Source organism: Lissotriton helveticus, chromosome 9 (genome assembly GCF_964261635.1).
Source record: "Lissotriton helveticus chromosome 9, aLisHel1.1, whole genome shotgun sequence".
NCBI classification, from domain to species: Eukaryota; Metazoa; Chordata; class Amphibia; order Caudata; family Salamandridae; genus Lissotriton; species Lissotriton helveticus.
Window position 1 is genome coordinate 884,826,914 of NC_136070.1, and position 26,700 is coordinate 884,853,613.

The 26,700-nt window shown below is 41.4% G+C and overlaps 1 protein-coding gene across 1 annotated transcript in view; it reads right to left on the bottom strand.

Moving 5' to 3' along the window:
* The window catches only part of LOC144781955 (cytochrome P450 2G1-like), a 691,701-nt gene that overhangs the window by 66,755 nt on the left and 598,246 nt on the right, over window positions 1-26,700 (bottom strand). Inside the window, exon 7 of the mRNA XM_078661045.1 lies at window positions 13,712-13,899. Coding sequence (XP_078517171.1) covers window positions 13,712-13,899 — 188 coding nt within the window. The remainder of the gene's footprint in view (window positions 1-13,711; window positions 13,900-26,700) is intronic.

Here is a 26,700-nt window from a genome sequence, read left to right on the forward strand (position 1 = left end):
ATGAAAATGTTTTTTTATATAAATTTGCTGATCGGAAATTCTTTGAAAAGGTCAGGTTAAAAGTTTTAAGGGACTTAGCGGAAACTTGGTTTAGAATTAGGAGGGCATTAAAGATCACATACTATAGCCAAATTACCTTGATTTGGGATGCGCCAGGTTCTCCCCTCTGGTCGAAGGACGCGTTGGCTCAACCTTTAAAGGAGATGGGTCCTCAGAGATGGAAGGAGCTGGTTCCGGATGTGAAATTGGTCTCCTGGGGATATTGCGATCAAGAGTTGGGCCGTAGCAATTCCAGATTCAAATACCTGCTGATCCAGAGCTGGTCGGCGTGAATGGGGGGTCAAATTGGTACTTACAACGAGCTGGAGGAGAAGCTTTTCTCAAATTGTGTATTTAAAAAAGAAGTTTCATTGTGGTACTGGCTGATGTTAGAGATGGAGGGCGGCCCTCAAGCTACCTGAGATCCTGTGGGGAGATTCCTTGCCGGAGATTGCTACAGAAGACCAATGGCAAGTAACAATGTCTATGCTTTATAAAATAGTAAAGCCTGCAAATTTAAGGCGGAATCACTTTTTTACGATCCATAGGGCGTATTGGTCTCCATCAAGGCTTTCCAAATTTGGCCCAGGCAGTGTGGTGGTGTGTCCCAAGTGCAAGTGCCCCAATGAAGATGACCTGCACATGTTTCTGCTATGTCCGAAGATCAAAGAGTTCTGGGAGGCCGTGAGTAGCTGTTTGTCGAGGGCCCTAGGCCTGCAGATCAAGGTAAGCCTAGAGCTAGTTATATTTGGAAGACTTGACCTGCAAGGCAAGGGCACGGACGATAATGCAAAGCTTTTTTTTTATGCTATACTTTTAGCACAAAGAGAGATTTGTAAATTGTCGGTTTCACCGGTCTCCCCAACAGAACTGGATTAAATACGAGCTATGAGATTCATTACGAAATTGGATATTTCGGATCAGACGAAGAAGAGATATAAATTTTGGACTCCTTTTTTGGTGTGTTTTGGGTGAGGGTAAGGGTGTTTTGTTTTTGATAAATTACAAATCCAATGATTAAGCCTTCGCCTACCTCAGCTGGCTAAAATCTTCTCAGAAACAGTGAAGATTCAGGGTAAGGGTTAACACGCTCTGGAGGAAGACTCCCTGTCCGTCTCATATGGCGGGCTATGCCCAGAGGGGTGTCTCAGCTCTAAATAGCGTTGCGAATGCCCCCCCTCAAAGCCAGTAAATGAGGTGGAAAAGCCTAGGGTGGTTTTGCTGAGTAATAGGCGGCGAAAAGGCAAATGAGGATAAAAAAAAAAAAAGAAAGATAGTGCACAAGCTATCCTTTGTTCTGCAAGCTGTTCGTCTCCACTCCCTGATACCTTACCCCTAATAAGTGGTTAACATTTAACAACCATTTGCTCTACCTCAGCTCCGTGGCAGGCAATTGTCCTCTTCGCCAGAGTGATTAACTCTCACAGTCAAGGATGTGTGCCTCACCTCTGGGAGTGTGAAGAGCGGCAGAACTGGTTTTAAGCCAGCTGTGGCTTAGGAAGCATAAAATTCAGTTTTACAAATTACTTTTCAATCTGGTATCAAAATTCTTGTTTCACCTTTAAATAAGATTTTGGAAATTAAGTAGGAATTTACTATTGTAGCCTTTTGCGTGCATTTTCACCTGTGAACATAGGAAATAACGTTTTTTGTGTCCATCTAGTCTTGTTCAGGAAAAAGTATAGCAATGCATGCACAGTGAAATAGCTTTAGGGTTTTATTTCATTGTGACAGCACCCTAAACCCAATATGTAGTGTGCCCATTTGTTATTTATTAGCACCCTGCCCTATTAACTAAAGGCCTGATTTAGATGTTTGCGGACGGATTACTATGTCACAACGATGATGGATATCCCGTTCACTGAAATATAAATCCCATTATAGGCTATAGGATTTATATTTCAGTGGATGGGCTGTCATTCTCCATTGTTATGGAGTAACCCATCCGCTATCATCTACATCAGACCTAAGATACTAGCCACATTTTAACAGTGACTTATGAATTCATAAAAATAGACTTTTCCTACATAGCAACCACACTTTTTACCTGTCATGTGTACTGCAGTGCAATACAACTGCAGTCCTGCCAGAATACAGTGGTGCTCATGGCAGACATATATTTATGGCATATATGTGGGTGGTCTAAACACATTTCAGTTCACATATGACATTTAGCATACATGCCAGAGTTGCATCTTGATTCACCTTGTTGCTGTTTGTATTTTCTTTGGGACTATGCCCCATCCGGGGTTTTGGTTTAGGGTATGGGTTCCCCCGTCCACCTTTTTTTGTTGTTGTCAGTTTTGCTCTCCCCCATAGCCCCATAGCCTATGGTGAATTTGTCTATGGAAGAAGTTTCTGTTCTGTGAATTATGAAATTAATTTTGGAACAAGAAATACGTCTGACGAATCTGAATACCTTCTTTCCTTATGTGCAATTGTTCTTTTGAAATACTAGCTTGAATTGTATTGTGATAAAGAGCATTATTAATGTGTCTATAGAGTGCTGAAACCTCTTTTTCTATTGTACTATATTTGTAGGATTAATTCCTACATTGAGGGGAGCATAAGGGGAAGTACTCCCTGGTTTCATGCACCTTCAATTAAATTAAGAGGACACTATTCATTTGTGGGTGCGGATTCTATTGGCCCCTGCCCTCTGGTCTATTGCTTGCTCATGTGTGTATGCCGGGTCTGGTGGCTCAGTGGACAATGGCGTCCGCTACAGGGCCTGTGTTCAACCTCATGGTTACAGCTTTTTTTTGCTCTAGCCCCGCCCTCGTCCCCAACTGATCCTGCCCCCACCGGTGCGGCTCTCGGCCACAAACCACACTGTAAATTTGGCCCCTGAGAGAAAGTTTGTGAGTACCCGTGTTCTAGACAGAGAGAGAGAAAGAAAGAAAAATTTAGGAATTAAGGAGGATAGAAACTATTCTCAGTTTCAAAGACGGATGAAAGGCAACGTTTAAAAATATGTTAGGTAAGAGTACAGTTCATAGGAACACTAAAAGGAAATTGGCATTTACCATAATTGTGAGAATGGATCTCACCAAAATGAGAGCTTTACCAGACATGTTATTGTCATTCCAGACACTGCTGATACATTTTCTGCTTCCCTCTTAGCCTAGGTCCAGTTAAATTTTATTTAAATTATCTTCAATTCAAACAGCCCCCATACATCTTGAAAGAAAGCATGCCATTCAAATTAATGGGGTGGCTGACAGTCCCAAATGGTAAGCTCTGATACAATATTGTTACTATTGCTTGTTATTGATGTCTTGTTTGGGCTACATTTCAATGCTAGGTTCTCCAAGCTGTAATAATTTTCCTTGAAATATTGCATTATGCTTTTCATCACCAATTCAAAATTTTACAAAAAGGTGAGATGTAGGGACATTTTTGATTTCTTTTGATTCCAAGTTTAGAACAACAACTTTACTAACTAATAGTCTTTGTTTGGTATTTGTAGGAATCTAGTATGTGACTTGCATCATTTTTTATTTTAGTTGTCAATTAATAAAAATGAAATCATTATGAAGTTGTTTACTTTGGAGTTCATTTTTCTTTTCACAACAATTATGGCAGTAAATTGGAATGTAGTCTGGTGTGCTTTAAATAGAACTCTAGTGCTCACATAAAAAGGATAATTAGATCATTTGTGACTAATGTAGTTATTGTGACCCTTAACTCAAAATATTAATTAAAGTTGGTGGGATCGCTTTGATGTCAAGTGAGCTGAACTGACCATAATGATTGGAGTTGGGACCCCAACTCAACTCCTTAGCTTCAGAAGTCTCCTGTACTGTGTTGAATTTTACAAAATAAAGCACTATGATGAGTACAGCAGGTACTAACTTAGAGCCAAGCCTAATCAACCTGCACTACTTGTGTAACCTGCTGTTGACATGTACACTTCAAGCTATCCTGGCTGATGAAGGCTGATAGAAAGAAACCGGTCCTAGGATGCTTCATTCAGGTCCAGGGAAGCCTTAGCTTGGCAGTTCGGGCTGGACTGTTGCCATGATCAAGACTGATTTGCATATGGCCATGTCTGAACTGGGGTGGTGTGGTGAGCAAAATAACGATGGATTAAACCCAGATCTGTGACTGGGGGTGAATATTTTGCCATTGTGCAACATTCCGTCCATCAATTGTTGTTTTTGCATTTGTCACCCTGAGTGGGACGGGTATGCTCAGATGTGAGTCCCGTGCTCTCCATGCCACTGGAATCAATCTATCCTGGCTGACGAAGGCTGATAGCCAGAAACTGGTCCTAGGATGCTTGATTCTGGTTCAGGGAAGACATAGCTTGGCAGTTCAGGCTGGACTGTTCCCATGAGGCACAGGGTCAAGACTGATTTGCATATGGCCATGTCTGAACTAGGGTGGTGTGGTGAGCAAAATAACGATGGATTAAACCCAGATCTGTGACTGGGGGTGAATGTTTTGCCATTGTGCAACATTCCATCCAGCAATTGTTGTTTTTGCATTTGTCACCCTGAGAGGGACCGGAATGCTCAGACGTGAGTCCCGTGCTCTCCATGCCACAGGAATCAAGCTATCCCGGCTGATGAAGGCTGATAGCCAGAAACCAGTCCTAAGATGCTTGATTCTGGTCCAGGGAAGACATAGCTTGGCAGTTTGGGCTGGACTGTTCCCATGAGGCACAGGGTCAAGACTGATTTGCATATGGCCATGTCTGAACTGGGGTGGTGTGATGAGTAAAATAACGATGGATTAAACCCAGATCTGTGACTGGGGGTGAATGTTTTGCCATTGTGCAATGTTCCGTCCATCAATTGTTGTTTTTGCATTTGTCACCCTGAATGGGACGGGTATGCTCAGACGTGAGACCCGGGCTCTCCATGCCACTGGAATCAAGCTATCCTTGCTGATGAAGGCTGATAGCCAGAAAACGGTCCTAGGATGCTTGATTCCGGTCCAGTGGAGACATAGCTTGGCAGTTCCGGCTGGACTGTTCCCATGTGGCACAGGGCCAAGACTGATTTGCATATGGTCATGTCTGAACTGGGGTGGTGTGATGAGCAAAATAACGATGGATTAAACCCAGATCTGTGACTGGGGGTGAATGTTTTGCCATTGTGCAACATTCCGTCCATCAATTGTTGTTTTTGCATTTGTCACCCTGAGTGGGACGGGTATGCTCAGACGTGAGTCCCGTGCTCTCCATGCCACTGGAATCAAGCTATCCTGGCTGATGAAGGCTGATAGCCAGAAACCAGTCCTAGGATGCTTGATTCCGGTCCAGGGAAGACATAGGTTGGCAGTTTGGGCTGGACTGTTCCCATGAGGTACAGGGTCAAGACTGATTTGCATATGGCCATGTCTGAACTGGGGTGGTGTGGTGAGCAAAATAACAATGGATTAAACCCAGATCTGTGACTGGGGGTGAATGTTTTGCCATTGTGCAACATTCCGTCCATTAATTGTTGTTTTTGCATTTGTTACCCTGAGTGGGACGGGTATGCTCAGACGTGAGTCCCGTGCTCTCCATGCCACTGGAATCAAGCTATCCTGGCTGATGAAGGCTGATAGCCAGAAACCAGTCCTAGGATGCTTGATTCCGGTCCAGGGAAGACATAGCTTGGCAGTTCGGGCTGGACTGTTCCCATGAGGCACAGGGTCAAGACTGATTTGCATATGGCCATGTCTGAACTGGGGTGGTGTGGGAACATTTCAAGCTGTATGTCCTCTACCCCATTTCCTATAAAGAGCAGGTGATCCACGAGTAGCCTGGAAATAATGGTTTTGTAGCCTTTGAAACATTCTTGGTTGCCATTGGAGCGCTACGCTTTTGACCAGAAAGAAAAAATAGCGTATGGTACATTCATTAGGCATTGAGGGCAGAGCTTTTTTGAAACATTTACCTGATGTATAAATAGTAGTAGGAGAGAAAGAGTTGGATGAATACCAGGAGATAGTGAAAAAATTACAGGATAGGTTTGATCTGGAACTCAGCTTAGTGGTTGTTAGACATAAGCATTTCAAAAGAGTCCAGCAGGCAGGAGAAGATGTTGATACATACATAACGACCATCAGAAGGCTGGTGGCAGATTGCCAATTTGAGAATTTTGCGGATATTGTCCATGGGAAATCCATCTTTAGAGACTACAATCTAAATGGCAAAAAGTATACAAACTTCTCAAGTATCAGCGGAGGAAATGAATTGCAACAGTGCTGAGCAGGTGGGTGTGGTGAACACAAAAGTAAACAAGCTCATAAAAGAAAACAAACAGCTGGACAAACCTGAATCATTTTTCTCCCAGCAGGAAGTGTGTTTCTGCTGTGAAAATTGTATGCATAATAAAGATCGAATACAATGTCCTGTGAAAAATGTGGTATGTAGGATATGCAACCAACCGGACATTTCCCCAAGGTGGTGGTGGTTCTAGTGGTGAAGACAACTGACATAAAGACTGAGGACCACAGTTAATGCATTGATCCTCAAGTTGAAATTTAGTACAGAGGTAAATGGTAAAATGCTGGTGGATTCTAGTGCACATATGACTAAGGTTACCAGAAAGTAGTTTGAAAAGGTGTGGTATAACAATATATTATTACCCCTGATCAAAAAGCTGTGTCCTATGAAGGCTGCAGCATTTGCCTTTGTGGTTACATTGATGATATTTTAGAAAGTAGAAGGATAGCAGGCAGAGTGTATGTAGCAAACAAGTGCCTTAATGTTCTGGGGTGGTTTCACCAGGGGCTGTTTGGCATGATTTTGAAACCTGATACTGACTGAAGGGCAGACATTAGAGATGTACCAGAACTAGAAAATATTATGAACAAGTACCTGTATGTTTTCTCTGGCTATCTGGGCAAGATATTGAGATACAAACACAAAATCATTATAAAGGCGGCAACCAGGCCAGCCAAGCATAAGCTCAGAAGAATGCCTTTTAGCATTTCCAAAGATTTTAAAAAGGAACTGGACATGCTATGCAAAAGGGGTATAATCAAACCAGTTGAATCCTCACTGTAGTAGTGGCTCGCAAACAGTGAGTAGTTATTACCTCAGCTCCATCAGATCTGTAGCCAATCTTTGAACAGTGGGATAGTTCCTTCCTGCTGGAAACAGGCGATGGTGACACCTTTGCTGAAAAAACCCACCCTCGACCCTCAATGTCCTAATAATTATTGACCTATTTCCCTCCTCCCATTGGCGGTAAACATTCTTGAACGCATGGTCAGTAAAACCTTATCCCAATTTCTGGAAACCAACAGGGGACTCGAAGATGTGCAATTTGGTATTAAACCTGGCCATGGACGGAGACACCTCTAGTAATTGTCTTAGACAAACTTAGAATGCGGGCAGACAACGGTCAGTCGACCGTCCTGATCCTTTTAGATATGTCGGCCATATTCGACATGGTCAATCTTAAAATATTACTGAGGTGACTTGCAGACCTGGGCTTGGAAGGCACAGCCTTTAACTGGCTGGACCTCCCCCCTTTTCAATCCAAATTTAGAATGGACAAGTATGGGGTTCCTCAAGGTTCATCTATTAGCCCGATCATTTATAATATTTATTTGAGACCATTTAGTCCCATTATTAAATCACATAACATAAAGCTGGTGAACTATGCAGACGACACGCAGTTTATCTTGTCGCTAGAAGGCAAAAAGTTGACTTCACTTAGTAACTTCCATGAATGCATACAGAAGACAGCTAGATTGTTGATGGACAACTCTATGCAGTTCAATGGTGGGAAAACATAAATTTTACGCTGCACTATGAAGAAAATCCCTTGTCCGCTTCCAGACAACTTCTGGCCTATTCAGGCAGACAAGCCTCCTATATCAGCAGCTGCAGTGCGCAACTTGGGGGTAGTTTTTAACAATAATTTGAGCCTGGAAAGACATGTAAAGAAAACAGTTGGGACTTGCTTCTCACTCATAAAAGCACTGCAGAAAATTCTCCCCATGCTTCCTTTGGCAGCTAGGGCACTAGTTGTCAGAAGTGTTATGTTAAGCCGGTTGGACTACTGCAACGCCCTGCTCCTCGGCTCAGCCAACTTCCTTATTCTAAAACTGCAAAGAAAACAGACAATTGCCACTACGTTGGATTTAAAGAGGACTCAAGGCAATTCTGCATCCATCTGCGGCCCTTAGTGATCTTCATTGGCTCCCTCTAGCTCAGATAATATAGTTTAAATCACTATGTATTGTCTTTAGGGCCCTTCATGGAACTGGATCTCTGCCATTGCAGAAAAAGTTTGAATGGCACACAATATCACGTAATCTTCGCTCTTCCACGGCTCACCTGCTTTGTACCGCCAGAAGAGGAACCTCCAGATTTGGGGGGAGAGCCTTCAGCTGGGCGGCTGCCCACCTGTGGAATAATCTCCCGCCCGATATCAGACAAATAGAAGACTACCTTCAGTTTAGGAAAAAACTTAAAACGTATCTTTTCCCTAGGACGTAGTGTAGGTTTGTCAGCTGGTGGGTAAATGTAGGGGAATCACTGTAAGTCAGCGCCAAAATACCCGTGGGGTGATAGTGCGCTCTATAAATTCTGTTTACATTACATTACAGCTGAGGGTGTGTGTGGACCTTTGCTGTTTGATCCGAGAAATATGGGTAGACTCCCATCCGTTGCCCAACATCACAGAACTGTTGGCAGGATTGACGGAGGACAAACTTTTTCCATGCTGTTTTTAGCTTCAGCCTTTCACCAGGTAGAATTGGATGATGAGTCTAAGCATCTTATAGCTATTGTATCCCATTTTGGTACGTACCGGTACTGCTGCATGCAGTTTGGGATGGCTCCGGCAGCCTCCGTATTCAAGAGAGCTATGGGTAACATGCTTAAGGGTATAAATGGAATTATTATATACCAGGATGATGTTTTGATCTATGCCCCAGACAGCCAATTTCATGACTATATCTTGAATTAAGTGTTAAACAGATTTCTAACACAAGGGGTTGTATTCAGAAGGAACAAATATGCTGTTCTTATGGACAAAGTGTAATATTTGGCTCACCTAATTGCCCGTCAGGGAGTTGAACCTAAATCTGGCCTAGTGAACATTATTATTTAGGCCGAACCACCAGTAGATAAGCCTAGTTTAAAGTCATTTCTTGCCTTATGTGAATTTTATTCTAGCTTTGTACAAAATTATGCAACCAAATTGAAAACATTGTCCAGTATGTTGAGGAGAGGAGTTGTGTTAGAGGGAATCAAGGAATGTCAAGAAGTATTTGAGTGGGTGAAAGAACAATTGACATCACCCAGAGTCTTAAATAAATACAACCTACAGCTACAGTGTGTCCTTACTGTTGATGCAAACAATTTGGGGTAGGGTGCAGTGCTCAGTGCAAAAGGTTATTCAGAAAGGCTCCCTCCCCAGGCCCCAGTTAAACAACTCCCAATTAAAGACTATTGGAAATGCATTACGAGTTCTGATGGACAAAAAACACTATGTGATCAAAATGGAATTGTTAGCCTGTTGGTGGGCTGTCATGATTTTTAGGAACTATGTGTGGGGTAAATGCTTTGTCATTCAGACCGATCACAAACCTGTGATATATATATTTTGAGTTGAGTGGAAAGAATTCCCAAGCTTTTACACCACGCATCACATGTCTCTAGACTAAATTGTTGCAGTTTGACTTTGCACCAGAATACTTTCCTGGTTTGAAGAAATGGTTGTGCTGATTTGTTATCATGTTCTTCAGATTGTGTAGAGGATGCTAAGGAATTGAGTTGTGGGAACAACAAGGAGATTAGCAGAAGGTGCTGAAAGAACATTACACTTTAGGCCTGGTCATGAAATACATTGAGACAGGTTGGCCAAAGAAGTGAGAACTTGATTTTGACTTTAAAACATTTGTCAAGGTAGCAGAGGACCTATCTGTGGAGGATGGTCTACTATTGAAGGCTGACAAGATTCTTCCTCCTATTGCTTTGAGACAAACCATCATTGTGGGTGCCCATGATGGTCACTTAGGGGCTATAATGACTAAAAGGTGTGAGAGGTTGTCTTTCTGGTAGCTATGAGCCGCGAAATAGATCAGAGTCAAAGAATGTGTGATCTGTTCAAGCTGTGAAAAGTCAGTGAAATTAAGAACTCCTCCCTTGTATCCCATTGAATTACCCACTGGATCTTGTGAAAAAATAGGCATTGACATTGTAGGGTCATTCTACTGATTAGTCAGCAACCCTGGATTTTCCCTAGTCATGATGAACTACTACAGTAAACGGCTTGAAGTGAGGTTTGTAGGTGAGGAGACATCTAAAGTAGTTATGGAATTTATGAAGGAAGTCTTTTTGGAGGAGGGATTTCCAGCTACATTGTTCTCAAACAATGGGGTCCAGTTTGTTCCAGAAGAGTTGAAAATGCTCTTGGGTGTGAGTGTCATAAAGGCTCTTGAGAGTTCTTAATACCATCCCCAAATGAATGGTCTTGCTGACAAAATGTACACAGTGTTGGGGGAGTACATTCAATGGGCAATTGCTAATGCAGTGAATAGTATGCTTTGGCTTGATAATACTACTCCTCATGTTGCAACAGGGGTCTCTCCTTTTGAATTATTGCGTGGGAAAAGAGCTACCACATGTTTTTGCCCTGCATGGGCGAATAAATGGGTGAGCTATGGACAAGAAAAAAGGTCAGATGACAAAACGTCACAGAAAGAGTTTCCAGAATGTACCAAAACAAAAATAATTTTTTGATGATAGAAACAGAATTAGGCTATCGAATTTCAAACATACACAAAAGATAAGCCAAAGCAGTGTAGGCCCTACCATTGCACAAGTGTGACACACTATATAACACACTATATAACATCAGTGATCCCACGCTCCACCTTTCATGACCCCACTGCCTAGAAGCCACAACTATTCAATTTACACCACAACAACGTCCACTATATTGTGTTGTTTCCGGACCAAATTCAGGAAATTCAATATTAACAAACATAACAATGAGAAACCAAAAATGAGATTCAGTTGTCAGGTGTCTTAAGAATGCCTCCAGTATCCAACTTCTATTGATTTCTCAATGCATTACATTTTCCAGTCAGGCCAGCCAACGCATTTCATCCTCGATGGACTACATCAGGGTTGTGCTTTCCAAACTTGTGTGACTTGAAGTAGCAAGAAGTATGGCCTCCTGTTTCAGTGTCTTCATGGGTAAGAAATCTCTTTTCGGGTGGTGTAGTGGCCCTTAAATCATCCTCCTCCTTTGTGCGTCAGGGCTCGAGTGTCATGGAAAAATGCCTCTCTCCAATTTCAAGGTTAGTGATATGGTTAGTGTGTGTAAACCTATACATGTGTCTAAAGGGAAACCAGGTTTGGTGTTCCTGTCATGGTCCGAAGGTTAAAGTTAGTAGTGTGACAGTGGAAGGTGATAAATGGTGAAACAGTAAAAGTGTGGTGAGAGTGGAGATTGCTAAAAACAAGTTGGAAGAAGAAAGTTTTTGGGCTCTTAAATCTAGGTTAGTGAAGAGTCTGGGGAATGCACGTTCACATGGCCAAAATCTTATCTAAGCCAGTCTAGAAGAAGACCTTGGTCTGAGACGCAGAACTAGAGAAATTAAGGTCCCTGTAAGGTTTAGAGGTAATGTTTGGTCTAGAAAGACGGAAGTCCTCATCCTGGGATCATCACCCTCCGCCTGGGACGACTCCTGGTGGCCCCCCGCCCTAGGCAACGCACCCAAACCATCAGACCACGCACGCAACCTGGGCTTCATCCTGGACTTCTCCCTCTCCATGACCAGACAAATCAACGCCGTCTCCTCGTCGTGCTTCAACATCCTGCGCATGCTACGTAAGATCTTCCGGTGGATCCCCACCGAGACCAGGAAGACGGTCACCCCAGGCACTCGTCACCAGCCATCTGGACTACGGCAACTCCCTCTACGCCGGAACCACCGCCAAACTCCAGAAGAGACTCCAGCGGATCCAGAACGCCTCAGCACGACTCATCCTGGACATCCCCCGCCGCAGCCACATCTCCGGACACCTGAGAGACCTGCACTGGCTCCCGGTCAACAAGAGAATCACCTTCCGTCTCCTCACCCACGCACACAAAGCCCTACACAACCATGGCCCAGGATACCTCAACAGCCGCCTCAACTTCTACGCTCCCACACGCCAGCTCCGATCGACCAGCCACGCCCTCGCCGCCGTCCCCCGCATCCGAAGAGCCACCACAGGGGGAGGGTCCTTCTCCTACCTCGCCGCCAAGACTTGGAACTCCCTCCCGACCCACCTCCGCCTGACCCAGGACCATCTCGCCTTCAGGAAGCAACTCAAGACCTGGCTGTTCGAGCAGTAGCGGACCCCCCCTCCCCTAGCGCCTTGAGACCCTCTGGGTGAGTAGTGCGCTATATAAATGCTTTGATTGATTGATTGAGAAAACAGGTTTAAGATTTTTATGATCTTTTGACTAACATTAATTCTATCACGATCTATTGTTTAGGTTTTTGATTTTCCAAATTCTTATTGTTTTTTTACTATTATAATAGTTATCTAGTCGCTTTCTTTTAGGGGCACCTTGGGGTGCTTTGTAGTAGGTGTAATTGGTATATATTTGAATTACATTCAGTATGTAGGTGATATTTATTTGTATAACCTTCTGTACATTATATTTGTTTGAATGTATATCAAAGGAAAGCACTTTTGCAAAAGGTAAGAGCCATGTTGTGATCCATGTATGTGCACGCAGCCTCGAGCTAAAGGTGGAACCTTGGCATGGTTATTTGATGGATCCACATGTAGGGCCGTTGAGAATGGAGAGTTGGAGACATACCCTGCCGCTACTAACAGCTCGTTGTTTGTTATAGCTAATAAACAGTTTGCGTGTAGCTACCTGCAGTCTCCTTCGTTTTGAAGTACCACATAGTGCTTTTACAAAGTAGCAACACAAAACAGATAACAGTAATTATAATGGAAAGGGAAAGCATGTGGAAAAGCAACTATGTTCGGAGTATTATATCTCGAAACTATAAAGAAAACTTGCCATAGTTAGCAGAATATATCGTAGACCATCATAATAAAGCAGCTTACAACTGCAATCAGGAATCAATTGAGGACAATTTCTGTGAAATATATTTCTTTCTATATTAAGATGGAATAAACAAAAATCAGCAATATATTATTCGTATTTCTGGATATGTTGCTTCTTTACAACGTATTGTGATTGTGTCATTCAAAATTGGTGTAAGGAATCTTATTTCACATGACATACAAGAAAGCTCCGGTGCAGAAAAATCAAACCAATTGGAGGTGCTTGGTTGCATGCCAGGAATTAATTGAATCAATGCATTGTTTCAGTAGGAGGTTAGTGGTAGAATAGTGGTAATAATAAGTGAAGATGACCTCTGCCACTCTGTTAATATGAGACCCTGTAGTTCTAAGTAAGATTTGCTTTTCCATTTGTTCACGGATTATCGAAAATTGCGTTTGCCTGGCTGACGTACCTATTTGATGCTATGCTTTTATTACGTACCCACTTCAACAAAAAACGCAGGAAACAAGACAAATACATTTAGCTTATATTCGAAGCTAATTTAGAGATGGATTTGAAACCAAAAATTAAACGTTTTCATGATTACCAGTAAATCAAGGAACATGTGTTGTTATTATCCTAAACAAGCTTTTGCAGAGTGGGAAGAGGTTTTACATATACACAAAAGTGACAGGTACCTTAGGTAAGACAAACTCCCTAAATGGAGTATCACGTGTCACAGCGTGAGCAGCTCCCATTGGAATAGTATCACTGCATCGCTGGATCTCGGCAATCACAGCTTTTGTGTACGGCATCTTCCCTCTGTCTTCAAAGGTTGGAGTTCGGTTCTCACCAATGACATTGTCAATCTCCTCCTGGACCTTTGCTGCCAAGAAAACAGCCTTAATTAATACTCAAATGCAAATTCGGGTTCACATTCATTGTGAGTATTTGTAATACAGATCAGCACACATGATGGCTTCGGCACACTTCATGTTCTGTATAACTGATGGAGGCATGATGTGGAATTGACTCTTGCAGTGCCTTAAATGGGAAAAAGAGCTGGTACTTACTATTAAGAGTACCCATTTGCTCCTGAGACGTACCCGTTTTCTTCCGTTAAATGTATCACAGCAGGGCTGAGAAGTACAACTACTCTACCTTTCAAATTAAATAAGTGCAGGTACTCAGTAACGGACGGTGCCTGTAAATTTAAAGCCCAGGACTCTTGTGCATGTTGCCTAGCATGCAGTGGACAAACACATCAATTGAAAGAAAGATATATTGGTAATTAGAGCATTGAAATGTTGGTAGCTCCATTGAAAACAATGGAGTGCTCTGGGCTTATAATAGCTGGTATAAGCCCGGAGCTCCAACATTCCAATGTTTCTTTGTTTACAGCTCTGGCTGTGAACAAAGGCTTCAGGAAGCCTGAGGGGATTCCAATCCCCTCACTCTCCCTGAAGGCGTTGTTTTATTTGTTAGAACATTCTGTCCTCTAGTGGCAGAATGTTCTAATAGCCTTATAGCCCTCCAGCTTTTAAAGTCCCGCTGCCTTGTTAAAGTCCCTCGACTCCGGCTCAGGCCTTTAACGCTGCAGCTGCCCTTTAATAGCAGGTATAGCCCTCTACGGTGGGCTATAAGGCTATAAAATAAGCATTCTTAATGCTCCTAACACCTTATTTAAAAAACAAAATGCTGTCAGAAATTCACTGATGTCTTGACAAAAGGAAACTCCTTAGAGATTTTTCTAGGAAACAATAAAGTGCATATGATTCAATAAAACCAGCTTAAAAACAATGTATCTGCTGCTCAGCCACCTCTACTCTTAATCCATAATGTAGATCCTAGTCTAGAGCATGTGTAAAGAGCAATTGAAGGTGCAAGAGTGCTACTTAATGATCAACAATGCTTTGCAGTTCCAATCATACGTAAATACATTAAATAGAGAAATGTGCAATTGTGCTTCAAAAAGCGCAATCATATGTATATGCCGGTCAGTCAGTAACAATACTTTATTCGGTTAACTAAAATCATAAAAGCACACACAATACAATCTAATAAAAACATTGTGAATATAAATATCCAAAAAGTCTTACTCCAGATCATCACAATTGAAAAATATACATATCGCAAAACATCAAGAAATAATGTTACCAAACGTTACTGCGTAGCAATCAGATGTGCACATTATCAGATAAGCCTTTTTTTCTTTTTCCTGACAACTGCAACTAAGAAACTAGCAATGTTGAAACCTTCCCATGAATCATTCAGCATCTGCAAATATGTTAGTGCAGGTCAAACTTGCATGAAGCCTTTATCTTTTAATATCGGTAATATAAAACATTTGCGGATGCAATGATAATAGTCACAAGACATCATAACAGGCAAACAATCTTGAGTGGAGAAATTCTCACAGGAGCAGGGCCCCAAGTCTTTCGCCTTACACTACCCTTGAGATTCTGCCAGCACAGAATATAACATATTAAGGTCTCTGAACCTCGTCAGGAGGAAGCGGTGATAGGGATTTGTTATTTCAATTAAATAGGGTTCTATCAGTGGAGTGGTATTTAGTAAAATATAGGCCCATACCGAAGGTTTCAGGAGCTCACTGGCTTCTCTCCCTGCCTGCACCACAGACAGGAAACGTTTCTTAACTCAAGACAAGTCCTCTCTGACCAGCTCATTAGGTGAGTTGAATAAGGCAGAACACCCTAATTTCTTAGCTAGGCTCTTTATGTAGCATAGCCAGGGAACGTTATTTGCTCTATCTAAGGATAAGCAGCTAAGAACGATTTCATGGTTCAGCTCCAATTCTGGGGTGGTCCAAATATTAATTCAGCACAGAAGTAGGGCCATTCCGTTCAGGTCTGAGAAAAAACCAGACCCCAATTCCTGATGGATAATGTAAGATGGTACTGATTGAGGAAAGTTTTAAAATAGCTTGTCCTCCACTATTTGGAGTTCTCTTCTGCCTCCTTATACCCACAAATATCAGACCCATAGTACACAATAGATATGCACTTGGCTCTATAAATAATTACCATAGCTTGAAAAGGTTTGGCCCCTAACCTCCTAGTGAAGTCTTGGACCGCTGCAGTAGCTCTGGCCATGGCATTTCATTTTGTCTTACTTTGTAACGTCCATGTGCCCTTTACATCTAACAAAACCCCTAAATAGGAGAAAGTAGTCACCCTTGTGATTTCATTTCCTTCACAAAAATTAGTGTTTATTTTTCTAGCTCTTGGGCCCAGTATCATTGTTTATGATTTGGAAAAATGTATACTTAAGTCCAATGAGCCCATTAAGGAAAGAGAAGAGTTAAGTAGACACTGGAGCCCTTCCGCTGTCCTCGCCATTAATACTGTGTCATCAGAAGAGAGGATCACAGGAAATAACTGTTCTCCTACACAAGGGATTTATTTACAGGCTATGCACAAAGACAAATCTAGATTGTTAATATATAACGTAAAGAGTAAAGAGGCTAGAATACATCCCTGTCTGATGCCCATAGTTTTCTTTATATACCGTGAGACATTACCCCTTTGACCACATCTCACCACACCAGTAAGATCCCTATGCAGATCAGATAAAAAACTGATGATATTTTGATCCATTCCTAGATTAATTAGTAGTGCCCATAATTTGGATCTATTCACATGGTTGAAGGCAGAGGATAGATCCATAAAGGCTAAGTGTTACGACCCTTTCTTGGCAGCTGTAAATTTCTCCACTAACTAATATAAATTGAGACGCCGGGCTATCATTCCCCTACCTACCCTAAATCCATATTATAAATTGGACATTACCTTGTGTTCATCTAACTAATCCAATAATCTCTTAAGTATCACTCTTCACACAACTTTTACTGCTGTGTCAATCACCGATATAGGCCTGTAACATCGTGGATCATCACTCTGCCAATTCTTACAAACTGGGTTAATGATAGATTGTGACCATGACCTCAGCTAACCACACTGACAGGCAGCATTGAATACATGTGTCAGTATTTTGGACCATAATGTCACATTTAACTTGAAAAGGTCGGCCCGGGACGCCGTCCTGATTCAGAAAAGGGGGTGGTGATGAACAGAGTGTCTGAAATAAACAGACCACTCTTACCCAGTCCAAAGATCAGGGCTTGATCCATCACCGTTATTTAGCTCACTGCCCCATCCCAGCTCAGAACCTGGCTATATGCAAATTAGTCTGTCCCTGGCCCAGTGCATCATGGGAACAGGGCAGATCAAACTACCAAGCCAATTCTTCACCAGAAAGGAGACAAGCTTCCGGGGACCGTCCTGGCGCTTTATTACATGACATTATTAAAATCACCTCACTAGCTTCTTCTTCATTAAATAACATAGCATATTTGTCATTATACGGTGTCAAAGGATAAGGAATCCCGGCTTCAGCAGGATTAACATATATATTTTGGAAATGAGTGACTCACTTATCTTCAGGTACGTACAGTCCATTGGGCAGTTTGTATCACCCAAAAATTAAAGGTTTGTTAACAATCTCCCAGAACCTGGCACTGTTTTTGATGACATCTGTGGACAATAAATCATTCCAGGCTTCTTTTTTAATTTCTGATTTGCAGGCTTCCAGGACTTGCCTTTATAGTTTCCTACATATAACTACCTGGGCCTTACCTTGGTGTTCATGCTTCAGGGTGTTTAAGATTTTCTGATGGGCCTCTGTACATATGTTATCAATCCATCTCCCCCCCCAGCCCTAGTTTTACTAGCAGTTTGTGTGAGTGTTTTGGCCACTTGTTGGTAAATCCTATCATAAGCCTTTATTATTATCCCCCCTTTGTTAGTGCCATCTAAACAGGAATCAATATCATCCCTGAAAGTTTTTAGTACTTCATTGGTAAACTGCTCTGGGACTACCCTGTTCATTTTAAGCCTACGTCCCTGATCCTTTGGCCTAAGAAAAATGACACTATTAGTAACCCTACCGGAATTTACGTTTTCTACTGTCCCCCATCTCAACCTAAGGTGTATGGGGTTATGAATTGGGACCACTTGACTGCATAGGATACTACCTGAGGGAACAAACACAGGGTGATAAAAATATAGTAAATTTTAGAGTTTATACATCTACCAATAAAAGAGGGAATACTGTCCTCACCCTTGTTACCACTCGGGTATTGTAGGTCAAAATCAGCCATAATGTCTTCTAGTAACCCTCCTTGTTGCGTATGCTCAAAATGCAGGTTTTAACTCTCTGAGCACTAACCTTGATACTTACTAACTTTCCCTGGTCCACCGCGGGAGAATCCCGTTTGCTGTGGAGGGAACTGGGCTACTTCCGTTTTCGAGGGAGGTTGGCGTTTGAGCGGCCCCGGCCTCCTCGATAAAACTGGATGCTACACAAGATGCGCAGAGGACGTGAACAGCGGTCGCTCCGCTGGCGCACCGAAGGTGTTCCAAAGGGAAGCCCGTCTGCGCCCGTCCGCGCCAGACCGGGCCCAGGGGCCAGGCACCATGGAAGTTTGGAATATAAGAGGAGAATAGCGTATTCAAGGGAAGACCTAATGAGATTGAATAAGCCCATCTTGCCCAGTTTGTAAAAATAATGTGAGTGTTGATGGGAAGTTTTTAAAATGCCAACATTGTAATTTCAACCTCACTTATAAGAATCACCGCAATAATCCGGTCAGAAAATGGTCATTAATGCTACTAAACTGAAATCTATGGTATCCTAAAAGAAAGAAATCCAGATACACTATTCCTTACAGAAACCTGGTTAAATGACAGTTTGGATCCTGATATCATAGATACACTCCCGGAGGGCTATGAGATCCAAAGGCAAGATAGAGAACTTAGAGGAGGGGGAATCGCCATAATTCATCAAGCCTCCCTAAAGTGTAGTATAACGGAAGCAAATATAAAGAACTGTGAATCATTCTTATTCAAACTCTCTGCGGCTGCTGATGTGACAATAGCGGGCTTCTCAATATACCGCCCACCAGGTCCAGCTACACAATTTACAGAAAGCCTAGGTGAAAAAACGGTTCAAGCAGCCTTACGCTATGGGAAGTTTCTTATACTTGGTGATCTTAATATACATTTTGATAAGAAGGAAAACAAGGAAGGCCAATCTTTATGTAGGGATCTTACGGCAATGAATCTCTTTCAACAGGTGAAAAGCACAACTCACCAAAGGGGGCCATACTCTTGATCCCATATTCACCGACCAAGAGGATATAGAAGTGGAAACACCTCGGCCGATCCCTTGGACAGACCACTATTTGATCCCTTTCTCAATATCTGTGCCTAGAGTAAGGACAGAGGGATCTGGTATAAAAGCGACATATAGGAAATGGGCAAGCTTTAATCCTAGCACATGGCCAAAGCTTGCTATAAAAAAGAACTAAACAAGTACCATGCACTAATTAAGGAAACTAGGTTTGAGTTCTACACAGTAAAGATAGAAAGCGCAAGTAGCTCTTTGAAAGAAATGTTTTCTATACTAAAATCTCTAAAATGCTATGAAAACCATAAGAAGCAGGAAACACCCTCAGTAGAAAATTGCAATAAAATTGCTGAATACTTTGAAGAGAAGGTGGCTAAAATATACAGCACTTTTCCAATAGAAATACGACAGGGGAACAGCGTAGAACCAAGGAAGGAGTTTTTAGGAGAAAGACTCAATGAATTTAAAATGACAGAACCTAACAAACTTAAAATAATAGTTAAAGGAATTAAATCAGGATCCCCACTCGACCCTGCTTGTCCAGAAAAATTATTGATGGCAGCAGATCTTATCATACCATTCATCTCTGAACTAATCACCACCTCCTTTCAGAAGGGGGAAGTCCCTAACAAATGGAAACAAGCAATAGTACGTCCATTGAAAAAGAAACCATCTATAGCAGTCCTTGAAAACTTGCGACCTATTTTGTTGTTGCCGTAAGTCGCAAAAATTGCGGAGAAATTAGTAAACAAACAGCCAACAGCCCATGTACAGAACAATGGCTTATTACACCCATCTCAATTTGGCTCTAGAGCTGCCCACTCTACAGAGTCTGCTTTGCTATTGGCCACAGACACAATGAGACAATGGGTGGACGCGGGGCAGACAGCTGCAATAATTCTATTGGACTTAAGTGCAGCTTTTGATACCGTCCCACACAAGCTGCTAGAAGAATGCGGTGTAGAAAGCACTGCATTACAATGGCTGACATCCTTTTTATCAACACAAAGGGGCCGATTATGATGGAGGATTTTCCGCATCCTCCGGGCCGGCAGAAGCCACCACCGGCCTGGAGGATGCGGAAAATTCTCTGCGGACCCACCAAAGACCCACCGCCACAATAGGATGGCTGGTGGGTCCTGGTTTCAGTCCGCAGCTTTTCCGTCGCGGTTGGCTTACAACCGCAGCGGAAAAGCACTAATATGGTGACGGTGTCTCTCAGACACAGTCAGCCATATTAGGATGCCCGAAAAGAAATGCTTTTCCACGGCGGATTTTCCGCCGTGGAAAAGCATACGGAGCTTCACTGCGGGGGCCCGTTGCGGGCCCCCTGGGTGAAGGGGGGTGGGGGGTGCACATGGGGGGTACCTAGGGTACCCCCCTGCATTTGTATGCAGTAATCGGCAGGCACCGCGCGGTGCCTGCCGCTTGCTGCATACAAATGCAATGTATGCATTTTTAACATTGCAGCGGGTGCTGCTTGAAGCTGCACCCGCCGCAATGTTAAAGATTGAGGATGTGACCGCCACCCTGGCGGTCACATCCTAATCTGCACGGAGGGACCGCCGCAGCCCCTGCGGACGGTCCGTCCTACTCTATGGTGGCGGACGGACTCAGGTCCGTCCGCCATCATAATCGGCCCCAAAGTTTCCAAGTATTGCAACAATCACAAATATCAAAAAGTATGGCAATATCCCAGGGAGTCCCACAGGGGTCAATTTTGAGCCCCACGCTTTTCAACCTATATGTGGGACCATTAGCAGAATTGGTGGAAAAACATCAGGTAAACATCGTATCATATGCTGATGATACTCAGCTGATTGTAACACTCTCGGGAAACAACAAACAGAAAGCGCTCAATTTCTCGAGAAGCTTAGAGGACGTGGAAAAATGGATGTCCAATCATGGCCTGAAATTAAATGGAAATAAGACAGAGGTGATGATAGTGGGTAAAACCCCAAACATATGGTCCTCTGCGTGGCGGCCATAAATATTGGGTCATGTACCCACATCAAAAACAGAGTTTAAAAAACTTTTGATGGCCAGATACGGAAGGTAGTGGGTAAATGCTTTGGCACCCTAACAACTTTGAGGAAAATATTGGACCTACTTCCATCTAGCACTGGGAAAACCATAGTGCATGCTGTGGTAACCTCCCAGTTAGATTATGGGAATGTATTATACCTGGGAGCACCTAAAAAGTGGCTAGCCAAGCTACAGCTAGTGCAAAATGCGGCAGCTAGGTTGGTACTGAGCCTTCCCAAAAGAGCATCTGCAAAAAAAGCTTTGGAGGACTTGTACTGGTTGCCGTTAGAAAAAAGAGTACAATTTAAGTCACTGTGTTACTGTCATAAAATTCTTGCAAAAAAAGTACCACAATACCTGCACCCTTTAATAACACATTACATCCTTAGCCGCAATCTGAGATCAGAAGGAAGAGCGCTGGCAAAAATCCCCAGAATCCGGACCATTACAATGGGGGCAAGGTCCTTTAGATACTTTGCAGCAAAATCATGGAACAAGCTCCTTGAAACTCTAAGAATGGAACAATGTGAAACCACATTTAGGAAAAAGCTGAAAACATGGCTCTTCTCCTCTGTATTGTGATGTCAATAATGGCAGCAGTATCACCCCCATATTCGATCTGGGAGGTGCCTGTACCAATCTCTCATTAAAGAGTCCACTTAGCACGGGGGGACACCTGTTGGCGTAACCAGAAGCTCTAGAAATAAATAAATAAATAAATAAATAAGCCCCCTTTAGGAATAGAGCCAGTTGCAATGTGTGCTTTTACTACATTGTAAGTAACCAATGCTGCTGTTACAACGACCACGTTGTCACAATGCGATGCCATTACTAGGCAAGTCATTACATTGACTTGCAGTAGATGGCGCTGTAACATCAGGATTGTATAATTTACTATTCCAACTCCGGCCGACGTGACAATACGGAAGGTGTTGGAATAGTAAATTATACTATTCCTTATGTTAGAGTGCCATCTACTGTAATTCGATGTGATGACCTGCATAGTAATGGCAGTGTTGTAACAACCGCGTTGTAAAGGCATCACGGTCTAATGATTGCGATTTAAAGGTTGTTTCACCCCTTTAGCTATACCTGCCAGTGAGGTTCGTGCAGGTTCAGAGTAGGTCATGAATCCGTTCACCCAGAATATTTTGTCACTTTCCCAGCTTTCTTGTAAACATACCACATCTTGTTCCCTTATAATATCTATCCATCCTACGATCTTGTTGTCTGCTCAACTATAGATACAACCAACCGGGGAGTTGCTATTTTGAAACAGAAATGGTTAAAACTAAATGTTACCTAAACTACTAGTGATGCTAAAGGCAGGTGGGCAATAGCTCAACTGCAATTTAATCAAAAATGCTATGTATTTTGTATTATCTATGGCCCAAATGTTGATATACCCAAACTGTATGAATACTTGACTATTGAACTCATTGACTGGGATGGGGAACTGGTGTTAATGGGGTATTTTAATTGCGCTATGAACTATACTATAGATTCTACAAGTAAATGCACTAGAAATAGGATGAGGAAAGTGAGATATGCCATAGAGGAACTAGCTAGGATACATAATTTGAAAGACGTTTGTCGCACTAAATATCCTACAATTCCAGGCTTCACCCACTTCTCCGCCCCACACCAAACTTTCTCTAGGATTTATCTGGTATGGACAACTGATAATATTCTAACTGATTGCGATATAGAAATTTGTCCCAAAGTTACCTCTGATCATAACCCGATACTGTTTGAATTCAAAATTTTGGATACTAAACAAACTACTCGCCAATTCACATTCCCTAGATACTTACTTACGGATCCTAAATTCATCTTGGGTCTGAAGAACCACATACTAGAATATATATCATTAAATATTAATTCCACTGCTGTTAACTATGTATGGGACTCCTGTAAATGTAGTATCAGAGGCTATACACAACAATATATATTCCGGGACAACGCAGACAAGAGAAGAGTTGAAAAATTAGCTACTTCCAATATTTTAGCAGCCGAACAACAACTTGCAGATGCTATTACACAAGGTAACACTAATATTGAAGAGATACAACTAACACTAATCTCAGTAAGAGCAGTCCTAAAGAAAACTCTTAGAGAAAAATATAGCTCCAAAATACATAAATATAAATTAACACAATATGAAGGGGGAGATAGAATTGGAAAAATTTTGGCTTATAAAGTAGCTGATAAAAAGGCTAAAACCACCATAAAAATAATAAAAGGGTTGGATTCCAAAAAATATCAAAAACCAGAACAGATCTTAGAACAATTCTCTAAATACTACTGCTATCTATATACTCCAGAGAATACACCCACACTAGAAACAATAGAATCCTATTTAGAAATTCACAGACCTGCAAGAATAGATTCGGAAAAAAACAAAATACTCGATACTAAAATCACAATGGAAGAAATAAAAAAGGCTATATACTCACTCCCTTTAGGCAAGGCCGCAGGCGAAGACAATCTACCTATGGAGATCTATAAGATCTGCGAACAAGAATTACTTCCTCTGTTTCATCAGGTGATAGATTCTATAGCTGAAACAGGTAATGCCCCCATTTCTTGGCGCATAGCAAAAATTATTTTCTTTTTGAAAAAAAATAAACCACCGGAAGAACAGGGATCATACCGACCAATTTCATTAATTAATACTGACGCAAAGATTTTCGCCAAAATACTTTCCAACCGGCTAGCCCCTATAATGCCCGATCTGGTTAACTGCCAACAACATGGACTCGTGGTGGGGAGAGACACTACTGCTCATATTAACACCGCAATAACTGCTTTTGATGTTGCGGCAGTTACTCACACCCCACTCGGAATGGTTATGCTAGATGCTGAGAAAGCATTCGACCGAGTGGGGTGGGAGTATTTATGGGCAACATTAAGATCATTTGGTATACAGGGACAATACTTGAGATGGATACAATCCCTATATGAAACACCAACAGCTATAGTAAGCTATCTAGGTAATAACTCAGATAGTTTCTTGATAAAAAGGTTTACGAGAAAGGGGTGCCCTCTTTCACCCCTGCTCTTTGCTTTAGCCTTAGAACCATTCCTAAATGCTCTTATGATCCAAGACCGTATTATTCCAATAGAACATGAAGGCAATACCGTAAAAATTACAGCTTTTGCTGATGACATTGCCATCTTTACCACCGAATTGGTACAAGCTTAAATGTTAATAAAACTCAAGTAATAGCGAATTATAAACCACTTCAACCGATAATAGGCTTATGCCCTGATGCTACATATCTAGGGGTGAAACTTACTTCGAACATTGATAAAATCATCTCATTAAATTACGAGCCCCTACTAAAGGATATTACATCCACTCTCAAAAATTGGCATAAAATACCACTTAGTTTGATCGGACGCATCAACACAATTAAAATGAAAATAGTACCAAAAATACTTTACCTGTTTAGATCTATCCCGCTACAACTGAATATATCTTACATTAAGAGGATAGAAAGCATCTGTAGCAACTATATATGGGGATACAAAAAAGCCCGCAGGTCAATGACGGCACTGAAACTATCTATTGAAAAAGGAGGATTAAACTTCCCAGAACTAAAAATTTACTTTTTTGCTACTTTTATCTCACGTATACGCAGCCTCTTGTCCAAAGAAACTCCTCTGTTCTATCACCAATTCATGTTAGGGCCACAAAGCAACCAATTCTTATTTCGGGTCCATGACCCAAACTACTACAAAAGAGTTAAATTCAAGACACTTAGAGCCATCAAAAGAATCTGGGATCAAATTATAGACACGAATAAAATTCCCTTTTTTAACGCTGAACTACCAATATGGGGGAACCCGGGGTTACCAAACATCTTCTCTGATGGCGCTAGCGCTCAATGGCTAGATCATGGTATTAAATCTTTAGGAGATTTTTATGGTTCAGAAGGTCTTCTAAGCTTCAATACATTAAAAATACTATATAAGATTAAAAATACCATGTACTTTAAATACATACAGCTACAAGATTTTTTGATTAACAAAAACAAAATTGTGAGCGTCGAACAATCAGAGATTCTTCAATGTATTTATTCGAATCTCACCAAATCTCTTATTAGTAAAAGCTATACTCTGTTGAATAAAGGCGATGTTGGTGATTGTGGGAAGATAGCAGACAAATGGACTAATAGGCTGGGAATTAATATCAATTCCAACCAGATCACCAGCTCATTTAAACAAATTAATCGAGTTGTCCACTCTTCAAATTTAAGGCTACAATTCTACAGGACAATCACCCAATTATACTATACACCACAGAGAATCTCAAACTGGACATTTGGCAATACTTCTAATGAACGTACCAAATGTCCAAAATGTAATAAAGAAGCCGCTGCTATTGAACATATGCTTTATCAATGTCCGAAACTTTCAACTTTTTGGGCAGGAATAACCGAGGTTCTTAATAAAAAACAAATAACTTTTCCGGCCATATCTGCCCACTTAATCTTACTTGATATACAAGATAATAATAATAATTTCAAGGATTTAATCACAATTATTTTTTCTTGCGCAAGATTGGCCATCGCGCGAACCTGGATATCAAAAGAACCCCCAACTGTTATGGATTGGTGGTATCTAATTCATGAAATCTATACAATGGAGTTATCACTGGCTAAACTAAGAGGCCCAAAAGCACTAGAACGAAGGGAAAAAATATGGGGATCATTTATAAACTAAATGTATGATTGTATTGCGTTACCGGCACGCTTGTGTTTTCTTTTCTTTTTTTTTTCTTCTTTTTTTATTTGTGCTTATTGTAATTTACCAAAATTTCTTTTTTTTTTCTTTCTTTCTTCTCTTTTTCTGTTTTCTCTTATATACAATGAATACTATATGTACAGTTTATTTTTTCAGTATTGTAAATATTATCTCTTGCAATCAATAAAAATGGTTTAAAAAAAAAATATATATCTATCCATCCTTCGTTTTCTTTTTTTTTTTAACCTTGTTATATTACAGCTAAGAACATTTAAGTGTCTAACTGTATTGGCTACCTCGTCATTTATAGGTTTATCCTCGGTCTGCGGTAGAGAAGGGAAGCTTGATATGTGTCAGTCATTATTATCCATCTGGCTCACTGCAGAGAATCTATTAGTTGTTTCTACTGGTACACAGTCAAAATATCGAGTCCCTGATGTCGACTTGCAGTAATATCGACTCCTAAATATCGCAGGGAGAAATATAGATGTTGTTTATATCGAAGTGAGAAATATCGTTTTGTATTAGTGTGTTTAATATCGAGTTAAATAATGTCGACATAAGAAATATCGATATGTTAAAATATCCTTGTATTATGTTTTCTAAGTTGTAAATTTGTAATTGTTATGATTGTTTATTTTATAGGAATTTAAAAATGTATTTTAAAAGTTTAAAAATTTTTTAGGAGCGGGATGTTGGGTTTATA